We start from the raw sequence: 19620 nt of genomic DNA, 5'->3' as shown, positions 1-19620 counted from the left end.
TGCAAAAACTGCAATTATTTAAAAAACAAAAGAATACATAAAATGGCAAATGTTATGTTATATGTATGTATTCTACCACAATTTTTTTTAAAAAAAGAATTATGTACTGATACATGTTACAACATGGATAAACCTTGAAGACATAATGCTAAGTTAAAGAAACCAGGCAGTAAAGACCACATATTTATGATTCCATTTATGTGAAATGCACAAAATAGGCACATCTATAGATACAAAAAGTAGATTAGTGGTTGTCTAGGGTTGAGGGGACAGTGGACATGGTGAGGGATGACTGCTAGAGGGTAACAGGCTTCTTTTGGGGGTGACAAAAACGTTCTAAAATTGATTGTGGTAATGGTTACACAACTTTGTGAATACACTACAAACCACTGAGTTGCACATTTCAAATGGGTGAATTATATGGTATATGAATTATGCATCAATAAAACTGTTACAAAAAAATACATGTTAAATAAAACCATTAAATGGAAATTAAAAATCAACACGTATAAAGATAAGAGGAAGAAGTAATCAAAAACAAACCTAGACTGAAATGGTTATAATAAAGAAGAATGATGTTTAGTGCTGAACTTCCTGGCAGTTAAAAAGGCCTACAACACACTACTGTGGGTGTCAGCAGAAAATGCAATCACTTCTGGTTTAAGGGGCTTTGAATGTGACAGATGGCTGTGGCCAATGTTTTCAGTTATCTGTTATCAAATCATAGGCTCTTTTTTCAAACATTTCATCACCCTTATTATATTGGAGTAGTTTCAAAGCAACTTCATATTGCTTGTCTCGTTTGCTCCCTACTAGCAATCCTGTGATGGCCAATAGAATCATTTCCACTTGAAAAAGAAATGGACTGATTTCCAGTCAAGATGGAGGAGTTCATAAATGCTGTGCTTACCTTTTCTCCTGACCACCTCAAACTTAGTCTAAACTACAACTAAACTACAGAATGACCATCATTGAGTATCACCTGAAGTCTAGCTGAACCAAAACCCTACAACTAAGGACATACAGAAGGAGACACCTCAAGACTGGTAGGAGGGACGGAGACCTGGAACAGGTTGGTCCCACACCTGCATGTAACCATTAAAAATCTCAAGGGAACTGATATCAGATGAAACAGACTTTAGTGTTAAAAAGGTATCAAGAGACAAAGATGGTCATTTCATAATGGTAAAGGGGACTATACAAGAAGAAGATATAACAGTCATCAATATTTATGCCCCCAATCGGGGAGCACCGAAATATACCAAGCAACTACTAACAGAACTAAAGGGAGAAATTGACCAAAACACAATTATACCAGGGGACTTAAATACATCATTGACAGCTATGGATAGATCATCCAAACAGAAAATAAATAACGAAATAGCAGCCCTAAATGACACATTAGATGAAATGGACATAATTGACATATATAAAGCACTTCATCCTAAAACATCAGACTATACATTTTTTTCTGGTGTACATGGAACATTCTCAAGGATAGACCATATATTGGGACATAAAATCCGCCTCAGCAAATTTAAGAAGATTGAAATCATAACAAGCATATTCTCTGATCATAAGGCTTTGAAACTGGATATCAACTGCAAAAAAAAAAAGCAGGAAAAAACACAAATACATGGAGATTAAACAACATACTTTTAAAGAACGACTGGGTCAAAGAAGAAATTAGAGAGAGATCAAAAGATACATAGAAACAAATGACAATGAAAATACATCCTACCAAAATTTTGGGGATGCAGCGAAAGCAGTTTTAAGAGGAAAATTTATATAATTACAGGCCTATCTCAAGAAATAAGAAAAATCCCAAATAAATAACCTTGCATTACACCTTAAAGAACTAGAAAAAGAAGAACAAATGAAACTCAAGGTCAGCAGAAGAAAGGAAATAACAAAAATCAGAGCAGAACTAAATGAAATAGAGAACAAAAAGACAATAGAAAAAATTAATGTGACAAAGAGCTGGTTCTTTGAAAAGATTAACAAAATTGATAAACCCTTGGCTAGATTCACTAAGATAAAAAGGGAGAAGACACTAATTAAGAAAATCAGAAATGAAAAAGGGGAAGTTATCACAGACGCCACAGAAATACAAAGGATCATCCAAGAATATTATGAAGGACTATATGCCACCAAATTCAATAACCTAGAAGAAATGGACAAGTTCTTAGAAACATATAGCCTTCCAAGGCTGAACCATGAAGAACTGGAAAATCTAAACAGACCGATCACCAGTAACGAAATTGAATCAGTCATCCAAAACCTTCCCAAAAGCAAAAGTCTGGGACCAGATGGCTTCATTACTGAATTCTAACAAACATTCAAAGAGGATCTAATACCAATCCTGCTCAAACTATTCCAAAAAATTGAAGAAGAGATAGTACTCCCCAACTCATTTCATGAGGCCAACATTACTGATACCAAAACCTGGTAAGGACAACACAAGAAAAGAAAACTACAGCCCAATATCTCTGATGAATACAAATGCAAAAATCCTAAACTAAATTCTAGCAAATCAAATACAACAATGCATTAAAAAGATTATTCATCACAACCAAGTGGGGTTTATCCCTGGTGCACAAGGATGGTTCAACATCCACAAAATCAATGTGATACATCACATAAACAAAATAAAGGACAGAAATCATATGAATATATCAATTAATGCAGAAAAAGCATTTGACAAAATATAGCATCCATTTATGATTAAAACACTTAATAAAATAGGTATAGAAGGAAAATACCTTAACATAATAAAGGCCATATATGACAAACTCTCAGCTAATCTCATAATTAATGGTGAGAAACTGAAGCCCTTTGCTCTAAGTTCAGGAACACGACAGCGCTGTCCCCTATCACCTCTGCTTTTCAACATAGTATGGAAGTCCTTGCCAGAGCAATCAGGCAAGAGAAAGAAATAAAAGGCATCCAAATTGGGAATGAAGAAGTTAAATTGTCACTCTTTGCAGATGACATGATGCTATACATAGAAAATCCTAAAGACTCCACCAAAAAGCTAGTAGCAACAATCAATGAATACAGTAAAGTTGCTGGCTACAAAATCAACGTACAAAAGTCCATTGCATTCCTATATACTAACAATGAAATCTCAGAAAAAGAAATAAAAATAACAATTCCTTTTGCAATTGCAGCAAAAAGAATAAAATACCTAGGAATAAACTTAACCAAGGATGTGAAAGACCTATATGCTGAAAACTATAAGACATTTTTAAAAGAAATTGAAGACACAAAGAAATGGAAAGACATTCCGTGCTCATGGATTGGAAGAATCAACATAGTTAAAATGGCCATATTACCCAAAGCAATATACAGATTTAATGCAATCCCCATCAAAATCCCAATGGCATTTTTTAAAGAAATAGAACAAAAAATCATCAGATTTGTTTGGAACCACAAAAGACCCTGAATAGCCAAAGCAATCTTAAGAAAAAAGAACAATACTGGAGGTATCACACTCCCTGACTTTAGCTTGTACTACAGGGCTACAATAATCAAAACAGCATGGTATTGGCAGAAAAACAGACACATAGACCAATGGAATAGAATTGAGAACCCAGAAATAAAACCACATAAATATGGACAGATAATTTTTGACAAAGAAGCATAAAACATACAATGGAGAAAAGACAGCCTCTTCAATAAATGGTGCTGGCAGAATTGGATAGCCACATGCAAAAGAATGAAACTGGACTGCCATCTGTCATCATGTACCAAAATTAATTCAAAATGGATCAAAGACTTAAGCATAAGACCTGACACAATAAACTGCATAGAAGAAAACATAGGTACCAAACTTATGGACCTTGGGTTCAAAGAGCATTTTATGAAATTGACTCCAAAGGCAAGGGAAGTAAAAGCTAAAATAAATAAATGGGACCATATGAAACTTAAAAGCTTCTGCACAGCAAAAGAAACCATCGACAAAATAAAGAGGCAACCAACAGAATGGGAGAAGATTTTTGCAAACAGTGCCTCCGATAAGGGGCCAATATCCAAAATATACAAGGAACTCATGCAACTCAACAACAAAAAAACAAACAACCCAATTGAAAAATGGGCAGACGACCTGAAGAGACATTTCTCCAAAGAGGACATACAAATGGCAAATAGACATATGAAAAAATGCTCAACATCACTAATCATCAGAGAAATGCAAATAAAAACCACAATGAGATATCGCCTCACCCCAGTCAGAATGGCTATCATCAACGAGACAAATAGTAACAAGTGTTGGAGAGGCTGTGAAGAAAAAGGAACCCTCATACACTGTTGGTGGGAATGCAGACTGGTGCAGCCGCTATGGAAGGCAGTGTGGAGGTTCCTCAAAAAATTACGAATAGAATTACCATATGACCCAGCAATCCCTCTTCTGGGTATCTACCCAAAAAATCTGAAAACATTTATACATAAAGACACGTGTGCTCCAATGTTCATTGCAGCTTTCTTTACGGTGGCCAAGACATGGAAACAACCAAAATGTCCTTTGATAGATAAATGGATAAAGAAGTTGTGGTACATATACACAATGGAATACTATTCGGTGGTAAGAAAAGATGATATAGGACCATTTGTGACAACATGGATGGATCTTGAGAGTATAATGTAAGTGAAATAAGTCAGACAGAAAAAGCAGAGAACCATATGATTTCACTGATATGTGGTATATAAACCAAAAACAACAAAAGAACAAGGCAAACAAATGAGAAACAAAAACTCATAGACACAGACAATAGTTGAGTGGTTACCAGAGGGTAATGGGGGTGGGGGGTGGGAGACGAGGGTAAGGGGGATCAAATATATGGTGATGGAAGGAGAACTGACTCTGGGTGGTGAACACACAATGGGATTTATAGATGTAATACAGAATTGTACACCTGAAATCTATGTAATTTTACTAACAATTGTCACCTCAATAAACTTTTAAAAAAAAGAAAAACTCAAGGGATATCTCGGCTGTGAAGGTTCCCTCACCCCAAAGGAGCAAGGGGTCTCAGCCCCACACTAGGCTCCCCAACCCAGGGTTCCAGTGCCATTACTTCTGGCTGGGAAAACCAGCTGAGATTGTGGCTGAGTGAGACAAAAGCAGCTGCAGCCCCAGGCTCTCCTCTTGAAGGGCCCATGCACAGACTTACTCACTAACAGACTCACCCACTCTGAGCTCCAGTGCTGGGGCAGCAGCTCAAAAGATGCCAGAGACATATGGGGAGGAACTGAGTTGTCTGGCTCCAGCGCAAGGGCTGGTGGGCAGCTTTCTCCAACAGAGGAGCTGGCAGAAGCCATTGTTTCTGTGCTGAGACTTACCCCTTCCCAGCATGCAGACACAGATATGGTGATATTTGAGTCTTCATCAACCTGGCTAACACCATTCATCTGCCCCACCCTGGTGATTCCCTGAGACCCCACCCCAACCAACTTTTGGCACACCCAAGCCACTTCCAGTGGCTTTTCTGTACAAACGGCCTGTCTTGGATCATACTGCAGACTTTCCTAAAATCTCTCAAAAGTTCAAAAAAAACAAACAAGCAGCATCTGGCTTTGGTGTGTCCCATACCTCTGGCTGAGCAGCCCTAAGCCAGGCATTAGTGAGAGGTGGCTTTTGTTCGTAACATCTCCAAGCCCAGTGTGGGTGGTAGCCATCTGCAAATTACTTTGTGACTCACACCAGGTGGCCCCAGGCACCTGAACAGGCTATGGCTGAACTTGGCCTGCAGCAGGTCCCCTCTCAGGAGGCCCTGGGGTTGGCACACCCAGTGGCCAGCTTCAGACTGAACGGGAGAATCACCCAGGCATCTCCAAGGATGACACACCCAAAGGGCACACTGGGCAGGCACCAGAGCCCTGCTAAAGCAAATCCTTCTCTGTAGGGTCAGCCCCTGCACAACAGTTCCTCCACTGTAGTCATGGCCAGTCTTCACAACCAAGCAGTCCAAGAGTCAATCCCTCCCATTCACGAGCAAACAGCAACCAAGGCTTAATTACAACAGGAGGGCAAACACAACCCACACAAGGAACATACCTGGAGCACCCAGCTCAGGGAGACTGCACCACTGTGCCCCACAGGACACCTATTACTTACGACCACTCTAGTAAGACTGGGAGGCATAGCAGCCCTACCTAATATATAGAAACAAACTCAAGGAGGCAGCCAAAATGGGGAGACAAAAAAAAAAAACATGTCCCAAATGAAAGAACAGAACAAAGCTCCAGAAAAATAACTAAACAAAATAGAGACAAGCAATCTACCAGATACAGAGTTCCAAACACTGGTTATAAGGATACTCAATGATCTCAGGGAGAACTTCAACAAAGAGACAGGAAACATAAAAATGGAGATAGAAAACATAAAAAAGAACCAATCATAAATAAAGAATACAATAACTGAAATGAAGAATACATTAGAGGGAATCAGCAGTAGATTCAATGAAGCAGAGGATCGAATCAGTGATTTAGAAGATAAGGTAGCAGAAAACACCCAATCAAAACAGCAAAAAGAAAAAAAGAATTAAAAAATTAGGATAATTTAAGGGGCCTCTGGAATAATAATTGGCATACAACATTTACCTCACTGGGATACCAGAAGGAGAAGACAGAGAGCAAGAAATTGAAAACCTATTTCGAGAAATAATGACTGGAAACTTCCTTAACTTAGCAAAAGAAATAGATATACAAGCCGAGGAAGCTCAGTCCCAAACAAGATGAACCCAAATTGGCCCACACCAAAACACATCATAATTAAAATGCCAAATGTTAAAGACAAAAAGAGAATCTTAAAAGCAGCAAGAGAAAACAGTTGGTTACCTACAAGGGAACTCCCGTAAGACTGTCAGATGATTTCTCAACAGAAACTTTGAAGGCCAGAAGAGATTGGCATGAAATAGTCAAAGTGATGAAAAGCAAGGACATACAACTAAGATTACTTTACCCAGCAAAGCTATCATTTAGAATCAAAGGAGAGATAGAGCTTCCCAGATAAGAAAAAGCTAAAGGAGTTCATCACCACCAAATCAGTATTATAAGGTATCTCAGAGGAACTTATTTAAGACAAAAAAAAGATCAAAAATATGAATAATAAAACGGCAATAACTACATATCTATCAACAATTACTTTAAATGTAAATGGATTAAATGCTCCAATCAAAAGATAGGGTGGCTGAATGGAGAAGAAAACAAGACTCATACATGTGTTGCCTACAAGAAACTCACTTCAGATCGAAAGACACACATAGACTGAAAGTAAAAGGATGGAAAAAGATATTTCACAAAAATGGAAACAAAGACAAAACAAGAAAGCTGGGGTAGCAATACATATAACAGAAAAATTAGACTTTAAAACAAAGGTTATAACAAAACAAAGAACGACCCAGTAATCCCACTTCTGAGTATTTATCGAAGAAACCCAAAAGGCTACTTTGAGGGGACGTCCATATGTTCATTGCAGCATTCTTTACAGTAGCCAAGATGTGGAGGCAGCTTGGATGTCCATCAGCGGAAGAACGGATAAAGAGGTGGTAAATATATACAATGGAATATTGCTTGGCCATAGAAGGAAATGGGTTCTTGCCATCCATAGAGGCATGGATGAACCTGGAGGGTGTTGTGCTGAGTGGAGTATGTCAGACAAAGAAAGACAGATGCAATGTGATTTTGCTTATATGTGGAATCTAAAGAACAAAATAAACAAACAAACAAAACAGAAACAAACTCACAGATACAGAGAAAAATTTGATGGTTGCCAGATGGGAGAGGGTTAGGAATGGGTGAAAAAGGGAATGGGATTAAGAAGTACAAATTGGTTGCTACATAGTAGTCATGGGTATGTAAGGTACAGCATAAGGAATGCAGTCAATAATATTATAATTACTATATATGGTGTCAGATGGGTACTAGATTTATCGGGGTGATAGATGGGAGGGGCAGGGTGAAAAAGGGATAGATTTGTGGGGGCAGGGTGAAAAAGGTGAAGGAATTCAGAAGTACAAATTGGTAGTTACAAAATAGTCATGGGTTGTAAAGTTAAGCATAGGGAATATAGTCAATAATATGGTAATAACTATATATAGTGCCAGGTGGGTACCAGTCTAGGCAGGGGGGATCACTTCTTAAATTATATAAATATCTAACCACTATGCTGTACACCTGAAATTAATATAACATAATATTGAATGTCAACTGTAACTGAAAAATTTTAAAAAGGAGTGGGGAAAATGAAGGGGAATAAAGAGCTCAAATCTCCAGGTATAAAACAAATAAGTCACGGGGATGTAATGTACAGCATGGGGAATATAGTTATTAACATTGTGATAGCGTGGTACAGTGTCAGATGGTTGCTGGACTTATCACGGTGATCACTTCTTTAGGTACATAAATGTTGAATATAAATGGTGTACACCTGAAACTAGTATCATATAATATTGTACGTTAGCTATATTTTTATAAAAATCTTTTAAAAATACTGAAAAATGTGTTCAATACATTTTAGTAATTATTATTAAAATAAATCAAGTTAAAAAAGAAAGAAAGAAAGAAAGAAAGAAAGAAAGAAAGAAAGAAAGAAAGAAAGAAAGAAAGAAAGAAAGAAAGAAAGAAAGAAAGAAAGAAAACTAAAAGGAAATGGACCTTCGGAGAATTTAATGCTAAAGCACACCTAGATAGGATCTAAGCTGGATCTGTAGTCTCACGCTAAACAATATGCTCTAAAAATCATAAAGAACACTAGTGCAATAACTCAGAAGTCATGTATAGCTTGAGCTCCAGTTTTAAATAAACATATGTATACTAATATCTTTGAACTTTGGTTGTGTGCAGATACAGCAAAAATGCAATAACTCAGAGCCCCACCTCCCATCAAGTTCAGAATATGTTAATTTTGGCATTGACATGAAATGTCTCTCCTAAATATTTTTCAAAAGGTTTTGCTGAACAAACTGTGTAGAAAATATTGCAAGGATAACGGAAACATTCCAAAAGAATCTTGGAAGTACTCATCTACTTTGTTGACTCAACAAACATTTATCTGAATACGTTTTGTGGCAGGCACTGTTCTAGACACTGAGGATCTAAACACAGTCCCTGCTCTCAAGGAGCTTAGGGTCCAGGGTGGGAAGGACATGGACAGATAAACAGGGGAAGAACAGGTAAATGCAGAATGGGAAAAAGTAGGTTTTAAAGAGTAATATAATATGATCAAATAAATATGTATGTATCTGCATAAGAAAGAAATAGAAATTTTTTTCTTATACATGTTAAAAACATCAAAGCTTTAACACTGTCTCTCTAAGAGGTGGAATTATTGTGATTTTTATTTTATTTATTTATTTATTTATTTATTTATTTATTTATTTATTTTTAAGGAGGATGCAGCTCACCGTGGCCCATGCGGGGAACGAACCGGCAACCTTGGTGTTATTAGCACAATGCTCTAACCAACTGAGCTAACCAGCCACCCTGATTTTTATTTTTAATACTGGTTTTATTTTCAAAATTTCTACAATGAACTGAAATTACTTTCATTATAACAAAAGTTATTAGAAAAAGGTTGTCAAAACTTTTACTGTAAAAGAAATATAAACAGAAAAATACATAAAACATAAGTACAGCTTTATAAATAATTATAAAGGCAACATCCAGGACAAGAAAAAAACAAGGCTAACCATCCCTTCTCACTCCCCAGAAACCATGTGTCATTTCTTTTTCAGAGAGGTAACCACTATCCTGAATCTGACCCTCAAAGTAATCATTTCTTTGCTTCTCTTTGATTTACTACCTACGTATGTATGTATTCCCAAAAAATATAGTTTAGTCACACCTGCTTTTGAACTTCATAATAGCAAGCACTTGTACGGAACTTACTGTATTCCAGGGAGTCATCTAATCACTTTACATGTATTAACTCATTTAATCCTCACAACAATCCTATGGAGTGTTATCCCCATTTACAGATGTGAAAACTGAAGCCCAAGGAGATGATTTGCCCAAGTTCACACAGGTGCTAAGTGGCAGAGCTGGGATTTGAACCCAGACAAGAATCCATGTTCTTGTCAAAGATGTCAAGCTACTGCTCAGACTGTTGGCTCCCTGGTCAGAATTCACCCCACCATTTATGGCTCTTCACTGGACCCTTACTTACTCCAGATGAGCAGACAATCGGCAGGGGCCTGAAGACTCACTGACATTTAGAAGTGTTGCAACAGAAGATGAGGGGCTGACCCTTTGGTCAGAGGATGTTGTGTTGGCAAAGCATCCCTTAGATTCCAGAAAATCCTTGCATTTAGTATCTGCAACACATAGATATCACCATTTGATTACATGAACGAAAATAGCTTCCACTCTATCTTGTTCCCTAGATCATAAATATTTTTTTAAAAAATAACGTTTTTTGAGTATTTACTATGTACTAGGGATTGTGTTGACGTCTCACACGCATTTTCCTATTTGATTCTCTTAACCATCCACAAATGTACGTTTACTTATCCTTCCATTTTACAGGTGAAGAAACTGAAGGTCAGAAGATTAAGCCACTTGCACACAGAAAATCAACATCTCAGCCCAGAGTTGATCACAGTTCTTGTGACACTACAGTCTAAAATCCTAAGCACTATGCTAGACTGCTTGCCCTTTTACATGATTTGCCGACTCTGAACTAAGTGAAAGAGATAAGATCTGACTTGAGCTACCCATCCCTGTATGTTGTATCGACCATCTCAATACGATTTTCCAAAGGATTTGTTCGTAGAAAGACCAATGAATACAGCTGGTGATCGCAACCCAAAGAACTGTCTTCAGAAGCTTCCATGGGTTCCCCTCACACTGTCGTGTCGTCACCACTTACATACACGTCTTCCCCACTAGACTGTGTCTTACTCATCTTAGCAGCACTCAGAACAAGGCCTGGCACAAAATCGATGTTCAATAGTGTTCGAGTGAATAAATGAAAAAGAATTATAACTCCCCAACCCCCCATAATTACAAGCAAAAGAGTCCTAAAAGCCAGTGACCATCAGATAGAGAAGTGTCTTCGTTCTGCTATACAATTACTGCTTCGTGAAAGACCGTCTGTTCTCTCATCATTTTATATAGGTGTGTGCCTTGTCCACTCACTTTTTTTAAAAGTCAGATGAATGGATAGTGCATTTCTTTATGCATAACTGCATAGAGCATAGAAGCTCAATAGACACAATGTAACTTCTAGTTATAAGAAAATGACAAGAAATAAGATTCAGACTTCTCTGACTTGAGTGCCTTTTTTGACTGACTGTTGTTCCACCTACACAGAGTCATGCTTCACGTGTATATGGTATCTACCACGTGCCGTCTGCAAATTCCCATCATCTATCAGTGGGACTGCTACTTAGACAATGTTTTATTCATTTCTTATGAACTCCCTCTCAAATTCATATAGCAAGTGGATCGTATCTTTTATACTCTTGTCAAATCCCAACCCTATCACCAAAGCCTTTACTCTGACAAGGACTTTGCCTGTGTCTCTACCCAATTTGAAGGCCAGTTGAGCTTCTTCGTCTCCTCACAATATCCCCATCCTGGTGTTTCTCATGGTAGGGCATCAGGACTGTCTGTATCAGAATTAAAAATACTCATACAGATTCCCAAACCCCATCACAGACCCACTGAATTAGAATCTATGTGAGGTCCAGAAATCCACATTTTTAACAAGGCCCTTCTCCCCCAGTAGCTCTTAGGCTCATGATTTTGTTAATGACTTTCTTCTTCTGCGAGTGGAGTCGAGCTCCATCCCTGTACTGCATTCCATCCCATCCCACTTCCTGATTCCCAACTTCACAGCAGTCCCCCAATTTGCCTGGTCATGAGAATCACCTAGGGGCACTTGTTTAATAACATGCAGATCACAGAGATCTGACCCAGAACTACTGGGGAAAACCTGGGAATCCATATGTTTAACAAAAAGCATCTCAGGTGATTGATTCTCAGGACCAGACAAGTGTGGGAAGAGTTGTTGGGAATATGCTGTGGGGCCTAGAGCAGCCCCCGGTACAGTGAAGATCAATTGATTGCTTGAGGTGTGAGTAGTTGAGATGGAGTGGAGCCCAGCAGAGGGGCAAGAAAGGGGCAGAGCTGTGAAGAGGAGAGCACAGGTCCCCAACCCCCAAAGGACTAACCACCCTTTGAGCCACAAAAGTAGCATCAACATATATAACACAGTCCACACTCTCTAACCACAATGCAACACAATCACAAGTCAACAATAAAAAGACAGCCAAAAAAAAAAAAGTCCATATGCTTGGAAACTCAAACCACACTTGTAAATATTTCATATAAAAGGAGAAATCGTAATGGAAAGCATGAAGTGCTTAATCATCAATGACATAAGTACTATATATCATAACTTGTGGGATCAACTAAAGCAGTGATTAGAAACTAGAGCGTTAAATGCATATACTGTATTTCACTGAATATAAGACACCATCCATTGTAATAACATTATTATTCTATGCACCACAAAGAACAAAAGCTGCCAATTAAACTATAACACATGCTTTATCACTTAGAATTTTTTACTTTATACTTATTGAAGCACCTTTAAACTTAGAGATTGTAAGCCTATATCACTCGTGTGCATATTTAAAGGAAAAAAACATAAGCAAAATAAATTAAGGCATTCTTCAACCTTACATAAGAAAGTTTGATTACTAACTCACTTTTCAACTCAATCACTGATGCCCACATTTTCCACCTAAACTGATCTCAGTGCAACAGGGTGATGTAGCATTACTAATTGCTCCTCTATTGCCTCTGGAGTTTTCTTCCAAACCACAGACACACCTTCTGCATTATTCAGTACTCATACAGCAAAGTTTATGACAACTACTTCACACCTGCCGCTGGGCCCACAGCACTGGTAAGACCAATCCAACTTCACAGATGCAAACTGTGAAAAATGTTCATCTTAGAATTGATGGGCTAAAGTGTAAAAAAAAAAAAAAAAAATCCCAAAATTAATGAAGTAGGCTTTCAATTCAAGAAGTAAGGAAAAAAGAATAAACCCCCAAAAAATGGTAAAGAAGGAAATCATAAAAGAAATGAATGAAATAAAAAGAATTATCAGAATTATGGCTTCGTGGAAAAAAATTAACAAGGGGACAAGCAAAGTTCAAGAAAAAGATTTTAAACACAAGTAAACAGTATGAGAAATGAAAAGGAGGTCATAATTACAAATAAAATAGAAATAACTTTACATTACATGTAAAAAAAATTGAGTACAAGAAATGTCAAATAACTTGTTCAAGGTAACAGAGCTATGGAGTATAATTTATAAAATGTAGTTTTATGTTACAGTAATCAAGATGGTATTGATACAAACCCTGACAGATAAATCAACAGAACAAAATAGAAAATGTAGATAGAATAAAATTGTATATGATAATGGTGGCATTTTATCTCAGTGAAGAATGAATGGATTATTCTTGAAAGGGTCACCATTTATCATAAAAAGAAAATTGCTACAACAACTAATTAACCATTTAGAATCAAAATAAAATTAAATCTCTCTTATCCCAAAATAAATTCCAGATAAATTATAGATTTGAATGTAAAACTTAAAATAAAAGATGTACCTAAAAAATGATAAGTGAATGTTTATATAATCTTAAAGTGGGGAAATTATTTCTTAGAAAGATATCAAATACAGGCAAAATAAAGGAAAAGATGAATAAACTTGGAAACATACATTTAAAACTTCTATAGCAAACTATAAACAGGGGGAAATTTATAACACATGGTAAGAAAAATAGTAGTCATGACAAATTATGAGTTTTTATAAATTTATAAGATGAAAATAAATACTCAAGTAGAAAAAAATGAGCAAAAGACATGACTAGGCAATTCATTAAAAAAAACACACATAAAAATAGCCAATGTACATTTGCAAAAAAAGTTAATCTTTCCTACTAATCGAAGAGCTGAATTTAAAATGAGACACCATTATTTGCTTTCAGTTTGCAAATACCCAAGTTTGGCCCAGCTTAGCGGTATAGCATTCTCATACATTACTGGTGGACATGTCTCCATTTTATTGAAGAGTAGTTTGCACATATGTGTCTTCCGAAGCCTATAAGAAGTACACTTTTGATCCAATGGTTCTACTTCTAGAAATATACCCATATAAAAAATATAAAATTTACGTATAAGGATGCAGAAAAGACCCATACATGTAGAGAATAAATCAGACCAAGGGCAGAGATATCTTCTACATTGGTTCTCATATGTAAGTTCTGAGTTATTTATTATAGCATTGACTTTGGATAATATTTTCCCACCGTTTTTAAAAGAGGCTGCCTTTTCATAGACTGTAAACATTTAAATTGTATTATTTGCCACTAAAGGACTTGAGAGTTCACCAAAGCCAGAATTGGTTGTTATGGATGGTATCAGAGGGGGCCTCTTCACAAGTTTTTGGGTTTTCTTTTTTAATTTTAGGGGCAAAATTTAAGTGTATTACATAATCCTGAGCAGCGAGCAGTAAAATCACATATACAGATTTAGCATATTTCCTTGTTTGCTTAAGAAGTTTTGTGTTGGCAACGCTCTAGAAAGTGGCCTGTCACTGCTGGGTAACAGGAAAGTCTTATCTGACTGACAAGGACAACAAGAGTAGTCTCTCTGTTAAACTGGCAGACATCACATTCTCAGATCCAACCAACTATAGGATCGTTCTAGAAGTAACTCAGCCCCATACACAACCTGGAGACACAAACATGGCCTCAAACTGCCTCTCCAACATCTGCTCAGGTAGGAGAAGAGTGCTGGAATTGCAAATCTGAACGCTTCTACTCTGATACTGATATTCCCATCGTGCAGACATCAAGTAACTTTAAGCAAGTCAATTACCCCTCCAAGCCCTGCTCCCAATGCCCACCGCACCGCTCTAGCTCACTAGGCTGTGGAGAGGAACACATAAGCTCAGGTACATCATTCTTGAAAGGGTCACCATTTATCATCATTGTTAAATAAATGCAATAAATGTCCAGTAAGCCATAAGATAGGAAATTCTAACAAGTCACTAAAACACTGAGATAAGGAAAGGTGATACGACCAAAAGGACCAAGAGAAGGTTCTGGTGACTAGAAAGGAATTTGGGGGCAAAGAGAGTTTAGAAGAAATTCTGTTTCTTTGTTACCATCTGTAGAATCCATGATAATTATTTCCATTTCTTTAGACAGGAATAACAACCTTACATAACCAAGGCATTTTTCACGCTTGTCATCTCAGCTGGTTTACACAATAGCACTGCCTGGCAGGAAGTAGACAACACATGAAGCCAAGTTAGCTTAATGTGGATACCCTTTAACTAAACATCCAGTTTCCCACCTCTGCTTATCTGCTCAACCATCTAAGGATCTAGGATGGTGATTTTTAAGCCTTTTTTGGATCACAGACTCCCCTGAAAGGTAAGGAAGCAATGGGACCTCTCTGCTGGAAAAACGCATATACACCCTATAGCTGTGCATTGATCTTCAACTGGTTTCTGGAGCCCTTCCTTCCAGAACCCTGTGGACTCCATGTTAAGCTGAGCTCAGGTGTGGTCTCTGAGGACACACCTACAGAGCAGAAAAGGAAGCCACGGATCTTTGGTTAATGTGGTCTGGGGACCTCAAGGGCCAGGCTCTCCTGCTACTCCTAACTCAGAAACACGAGCCCCTCTAACCCAGCCTTAAAATAGCAGCTCCCTCCTTAACCCAGATCAACCTGGAAACTGCAGAAAGGTCTGGAGCTTAGTCTTCCAGAACCTTCTTCACCTTGCTGACCTAATTGCATGTTGGGCAACTAACGGTTCTAACTCCTCCTTCTCTCCTGGCCCTGCTTATAGATAGGTATGGTAAGTCACACCTCCCTCCTCTCCCCACGCTTAGGAAGGAGTAGATCCAGACCTGGAATACAAAAGAGCAGGGACCAAGCTAAGAGCTGATGGAGCAGAGACAGAACATTTTATAATCCCTTTTGTGTAACCGCACATGAACGTCACGTATCTAGCATGCATTCTGCTTTAACCCAAGCCAGCTTGGTTTAGCCGGATAGAGCTACGACTCACTTGCATTCTTTCCCCAGACGCTCCTACCTGTGCTTATACTGTATGTCCACTCCTTTTAATCAGTAAGCCTTTGGGACATTAGGTTCTGGTCAACACCAAATTCATTTAAGAATAAAGCTTCAGGTCTATCAACCATGACTAAGATATAATAACTAAACCTCAAACTAGAATTAGATTTTAATAAAATAGAGATAACACCTTGGCCTCGGTGATGTTTCAGCTCCAGACTCAGGAACGTGGAACGGCCCCACAGACCACATCCTCTGGAAACCAGACCAAACGGCGCCATGACTAACGCCAGAACCTGAAGCAATGATCACATGATCAACTGCCTTAGCCCCCACCAATCAACAGAGCCCCCAGCCCCAACTCCCATAGAAACCACGATTAATGATTTTTTCTTTTGATAGCCTTTATAGAGGCCATCGCAGAGCCAGGTTTTTGAAAGCACTAACTCACCTGTATCTCTGGGCTTAGTGCTAACTCCTTAAGTAAACGTTTACTTTCTTTCCTGTGAACGCCTGCTCCTGTTTTCTTTTGGCTTGGATGCCCGCAGGCAAGCAGACCTTTTGTGGTAACATCTGCAGCACACAGGCCACTCACCTATAACAGGTAAATGCCAACCTGGACATCTACTCACTCTGAGATTTTCTGAGACTGTGGCTGTTCTGCTTCATGACACTGTTCTCTCAAGACAAACGTGCCCCCAAACATCCTCAGCCTTAAGAAACAATTACAGAGCTACCATCCATTATCTAATTAAACCTTTCCCTAAAGTGGTCATAATTTCCACTTGACCTGTCCCATCCAATAAACAGTGCCACAAATCTACTAATATATGAGAGAGAAAAAAAAGAAAGGGAACAGACTTTGGAAACCAGAAGACTTATGTCAAATCCCAGCTTCACCATTTATTGACTGAAGCACTGGGCAGGTCAAACCTATCGCTCTCTTTATTCATATGTAATATACCCGTTGGGCTGTTGTGAGATCCAGGGAGGTAAAGTAAGAGACTCTGCTTTGACGCTGTTCTCTGCCTTATCAGATCTTGGGTTAATACTCGTACAGACATAAGCTAATCTTCAAGTAACATACACACACACACACACACACACACACACACACATACACACGCACATGCACACACACCCACACTAGCCTCCTTTTAAATTTCAAACGGTGCCTCTTGGCCCTAGTAAACTTGGATATGGCGACCAAATCCACACCCAGCCTTCCTGGTTCCTTAAACGCAACTGTATCTTCTCACCACCCTGGTCATACCGTGGGCTCCTTTCTCTTGAACCTTCTCCAGCTCTCCGCTGCAGGTCGCTCTGGAGATGGAGGGAAGAGGACAGCCCCGCGGACTATTTCCCGTGAACATGGACTCTTCTATGCACGTGTTGATTTTAAATATTAAAAGCAACCCAGAGACAAAGAAAAGACCTTTGTAAGAAAGGTAGCAATCAAAACAAACAAACTTCACAAGCCATTGAAATTCAAGAGGGCAGGGTTGGCCTCTTAATCAGAGCTTCCCCGGGTCCCTCTAAGGGGCGTGTCTTGGATTGGATGCCCGCAGAGCTCCGAGGGGTTCTGTCCCTGGGCGGGAGCAGAACCCACGGCCTCGCCCCTCTCCCCCAGGTGCTCCTTCCCTTTCCCGCTCTGGGTCTTCCGCCCCATTCCCCACAGGGGTGGCCCAGCTCTACGCTGGAAGGGCCTCCGGCGAGATCAACGCACCAACTGGCAACCAGGCGAGGAGCCGAGAGCCAAGGGCCAGAGGGACGCGGCCGCCGTCTGCTCCTCCAGCGAAGTCGCGTTCCAGGGTTGCCCGGACACTCGCCCCAGCAACGCGCGGCCACGCCGCTTCCCACCCGCGGGGCTTCCGGGTCCTCCTCCCTCTGCATCCTAGGGCTCTCTGGTTTCCTGCACGCGATGGAGTCTTCTGAGAGCGCCAGAGCTAGAGGCTCCAGCCCCCGCAGAGCGTCGTGGGCAAATGACCACTGGAAAAGTTGCCCAGAGTTTCTGGATTTCTTTTTTAGCAGTTGGGCTCTTCTCCGAGCAATTTTCATTATTAGAGCTGCAGTCTCTGACAGCAGTGAAGGATGAGCCTTCCACATTTGCAGATGCCCGCTTATAATTGGGATTGATTAGACAGGATTACCTCCCACTCACAAAGCGCTTTTTCTAGGCCAGGAGCCCTGGTGGATGTTTTATCTTCCTTAAGCAGCCAGCTGCAGTTTTCAAAATAGAAAGCTGAATTTGAGCAAGGGTTTGGGCAAGGTCACCCAGAAAACTGAGACTCATTTCCAAATTTACTCACTCCAAGTCTACCACTCTTTCCATCATACCAACTTGAATTTATTTTACTAATCTTTTCCAGCATCTAATCAGGATAGTAGGGAAAGCTTTTCGCCCAGTCTAGTTTAAGCCCCTCAATTCAAATTCAGATCTAATTTCTCCTTAGGTGAAGCAAAAAAAAAATTTAGACCATGTTTTTCTTTTTAATAACAATTTTTTTACTGATTATAAAATAAATGGGCATTGTAGAAATCTTGGAAAATATAGAAAAATAGTGTTAATACCCATAGACCCACAATCCAGGTAAACCACTTCCTTTGGATATCTATGGCTGTATAAAAAAATCACGCCCAAACTCTGTGACTGTACACAACTCTCATTATTGTCTCCTGATTCTGGAGGTTGGCTAGGCTACACTAGGCTGTTCATGCTGGGGATCTCTCACACGGCTGCAGTCAGAAGGTGGCTGGAGCCTCCTCATTCATATGTCTGGTGACTTGCGTTGGCTATCAGCTAGGACCTTAGCTGGAGCTTTGGCCAAATCACCTACACGTGGCTTTCCCACGTGCTTCCTCACAGAGTCTGGCATTCCAAATAGGAGCATGCCAGGAGGAACAGGCAGACGCTGTATTGTCTTGGATGCAGGGAGAGGAGACCTTGACTATACGTCTCAATGGGAGAATCAAGGTCACACTGTATGAAGAGCCTAGAGGATGAGTGATCTTGTTGTGGCCATCCTCGAAAATACAGTCTGCCACACCACTACTAATGTTTAGAGGCTATTTCCCACCTGCACATTTTTGTATGCACATATATGTTAACATCATGGGAGCTAAACTACATATGCAATTTTCTCTCATTATATCCTGGGCATTTCCTCTTAATAAAGTTTAAGAAAAACACATTTTATCTGTTTAATTATCCCATGGTAGGAGAGGTACCAGCTTTGTAATAGAAATATTAGCTGGGCAACAGCATAGTTATTAATGGCCTGACCCACAATGCTGCAATGCCAGGAAGGCAGAGATTTTTGTCTGTTTTGTTCACTGCTATCCACCAAGTACCCAGTGTGGTGCCTGGCACATAAAAGTGCTCAATAACCATTTGTTTAATGAATGACTAAATGGATGGATGGATGGATGGATGGATGGATGGATGGATGGATGGATGTTAAAATGCCCTGAACTGAGACCCTCCCTCTCCTGTTTGCATCCTCTTGGGAG

At 39.3% G+C, this 19620-nt stretch overlaps 1 protein-coding gene across 1 annotated transcript in view; it reads right to left on the bottom strand.

The window, feature by feature from the left end:
* The window catches only part of SPATS1 (spermatogenesis associated serine rich 1), a 31342-nt gene extending 13087 nt beyond the window's left edge, over positions 1-18255 (bottom strand). Inside the window, exons 1-3 of the mRNA XM_019734589.2 lie at positions 17837-18255; positions 17384-17491; positions 10166-10313 (exon numbers count right to left, since the gene is read on the bottom strand). Coding sequence (XP_019590148.2) covers positions 10166-10313; positions 17384-17483 — 248 coding nt within the window. The 5' untranslated portion in view covers positions 17484-17491; positions 17837-18255. The remainder of the gene's footprint in view (positions 1-10165; positions 10314-17383; positions 17492-17836) is intronic.
* Between the last annotated feature and the right edge of the window lie 1365 nt (positions 18256-19620).

This window comes from Rhinolophus sinicus, linkage group LG05 (genome assembly GCF_036562045.2).
Source record: "Rhinolophus sinicus isolate RSC01 linkage group LG05, ASM3656204v1, whole genome shotgun sequence".
In the NCBI taxonomy this organism is placed as follows: domain Eukaryota; kingdom Metazoa; phylum Chordata; class Mammalia; order Chiroptera; family Rhinolophidae; genus Rhinolophus; species Rhinolophus sinicus.
The sequence above is the reverse complement of the archived record's forward strand: the minus strand, read 5'-3'. Positions and strand labels throughout refer to the sequence as shown.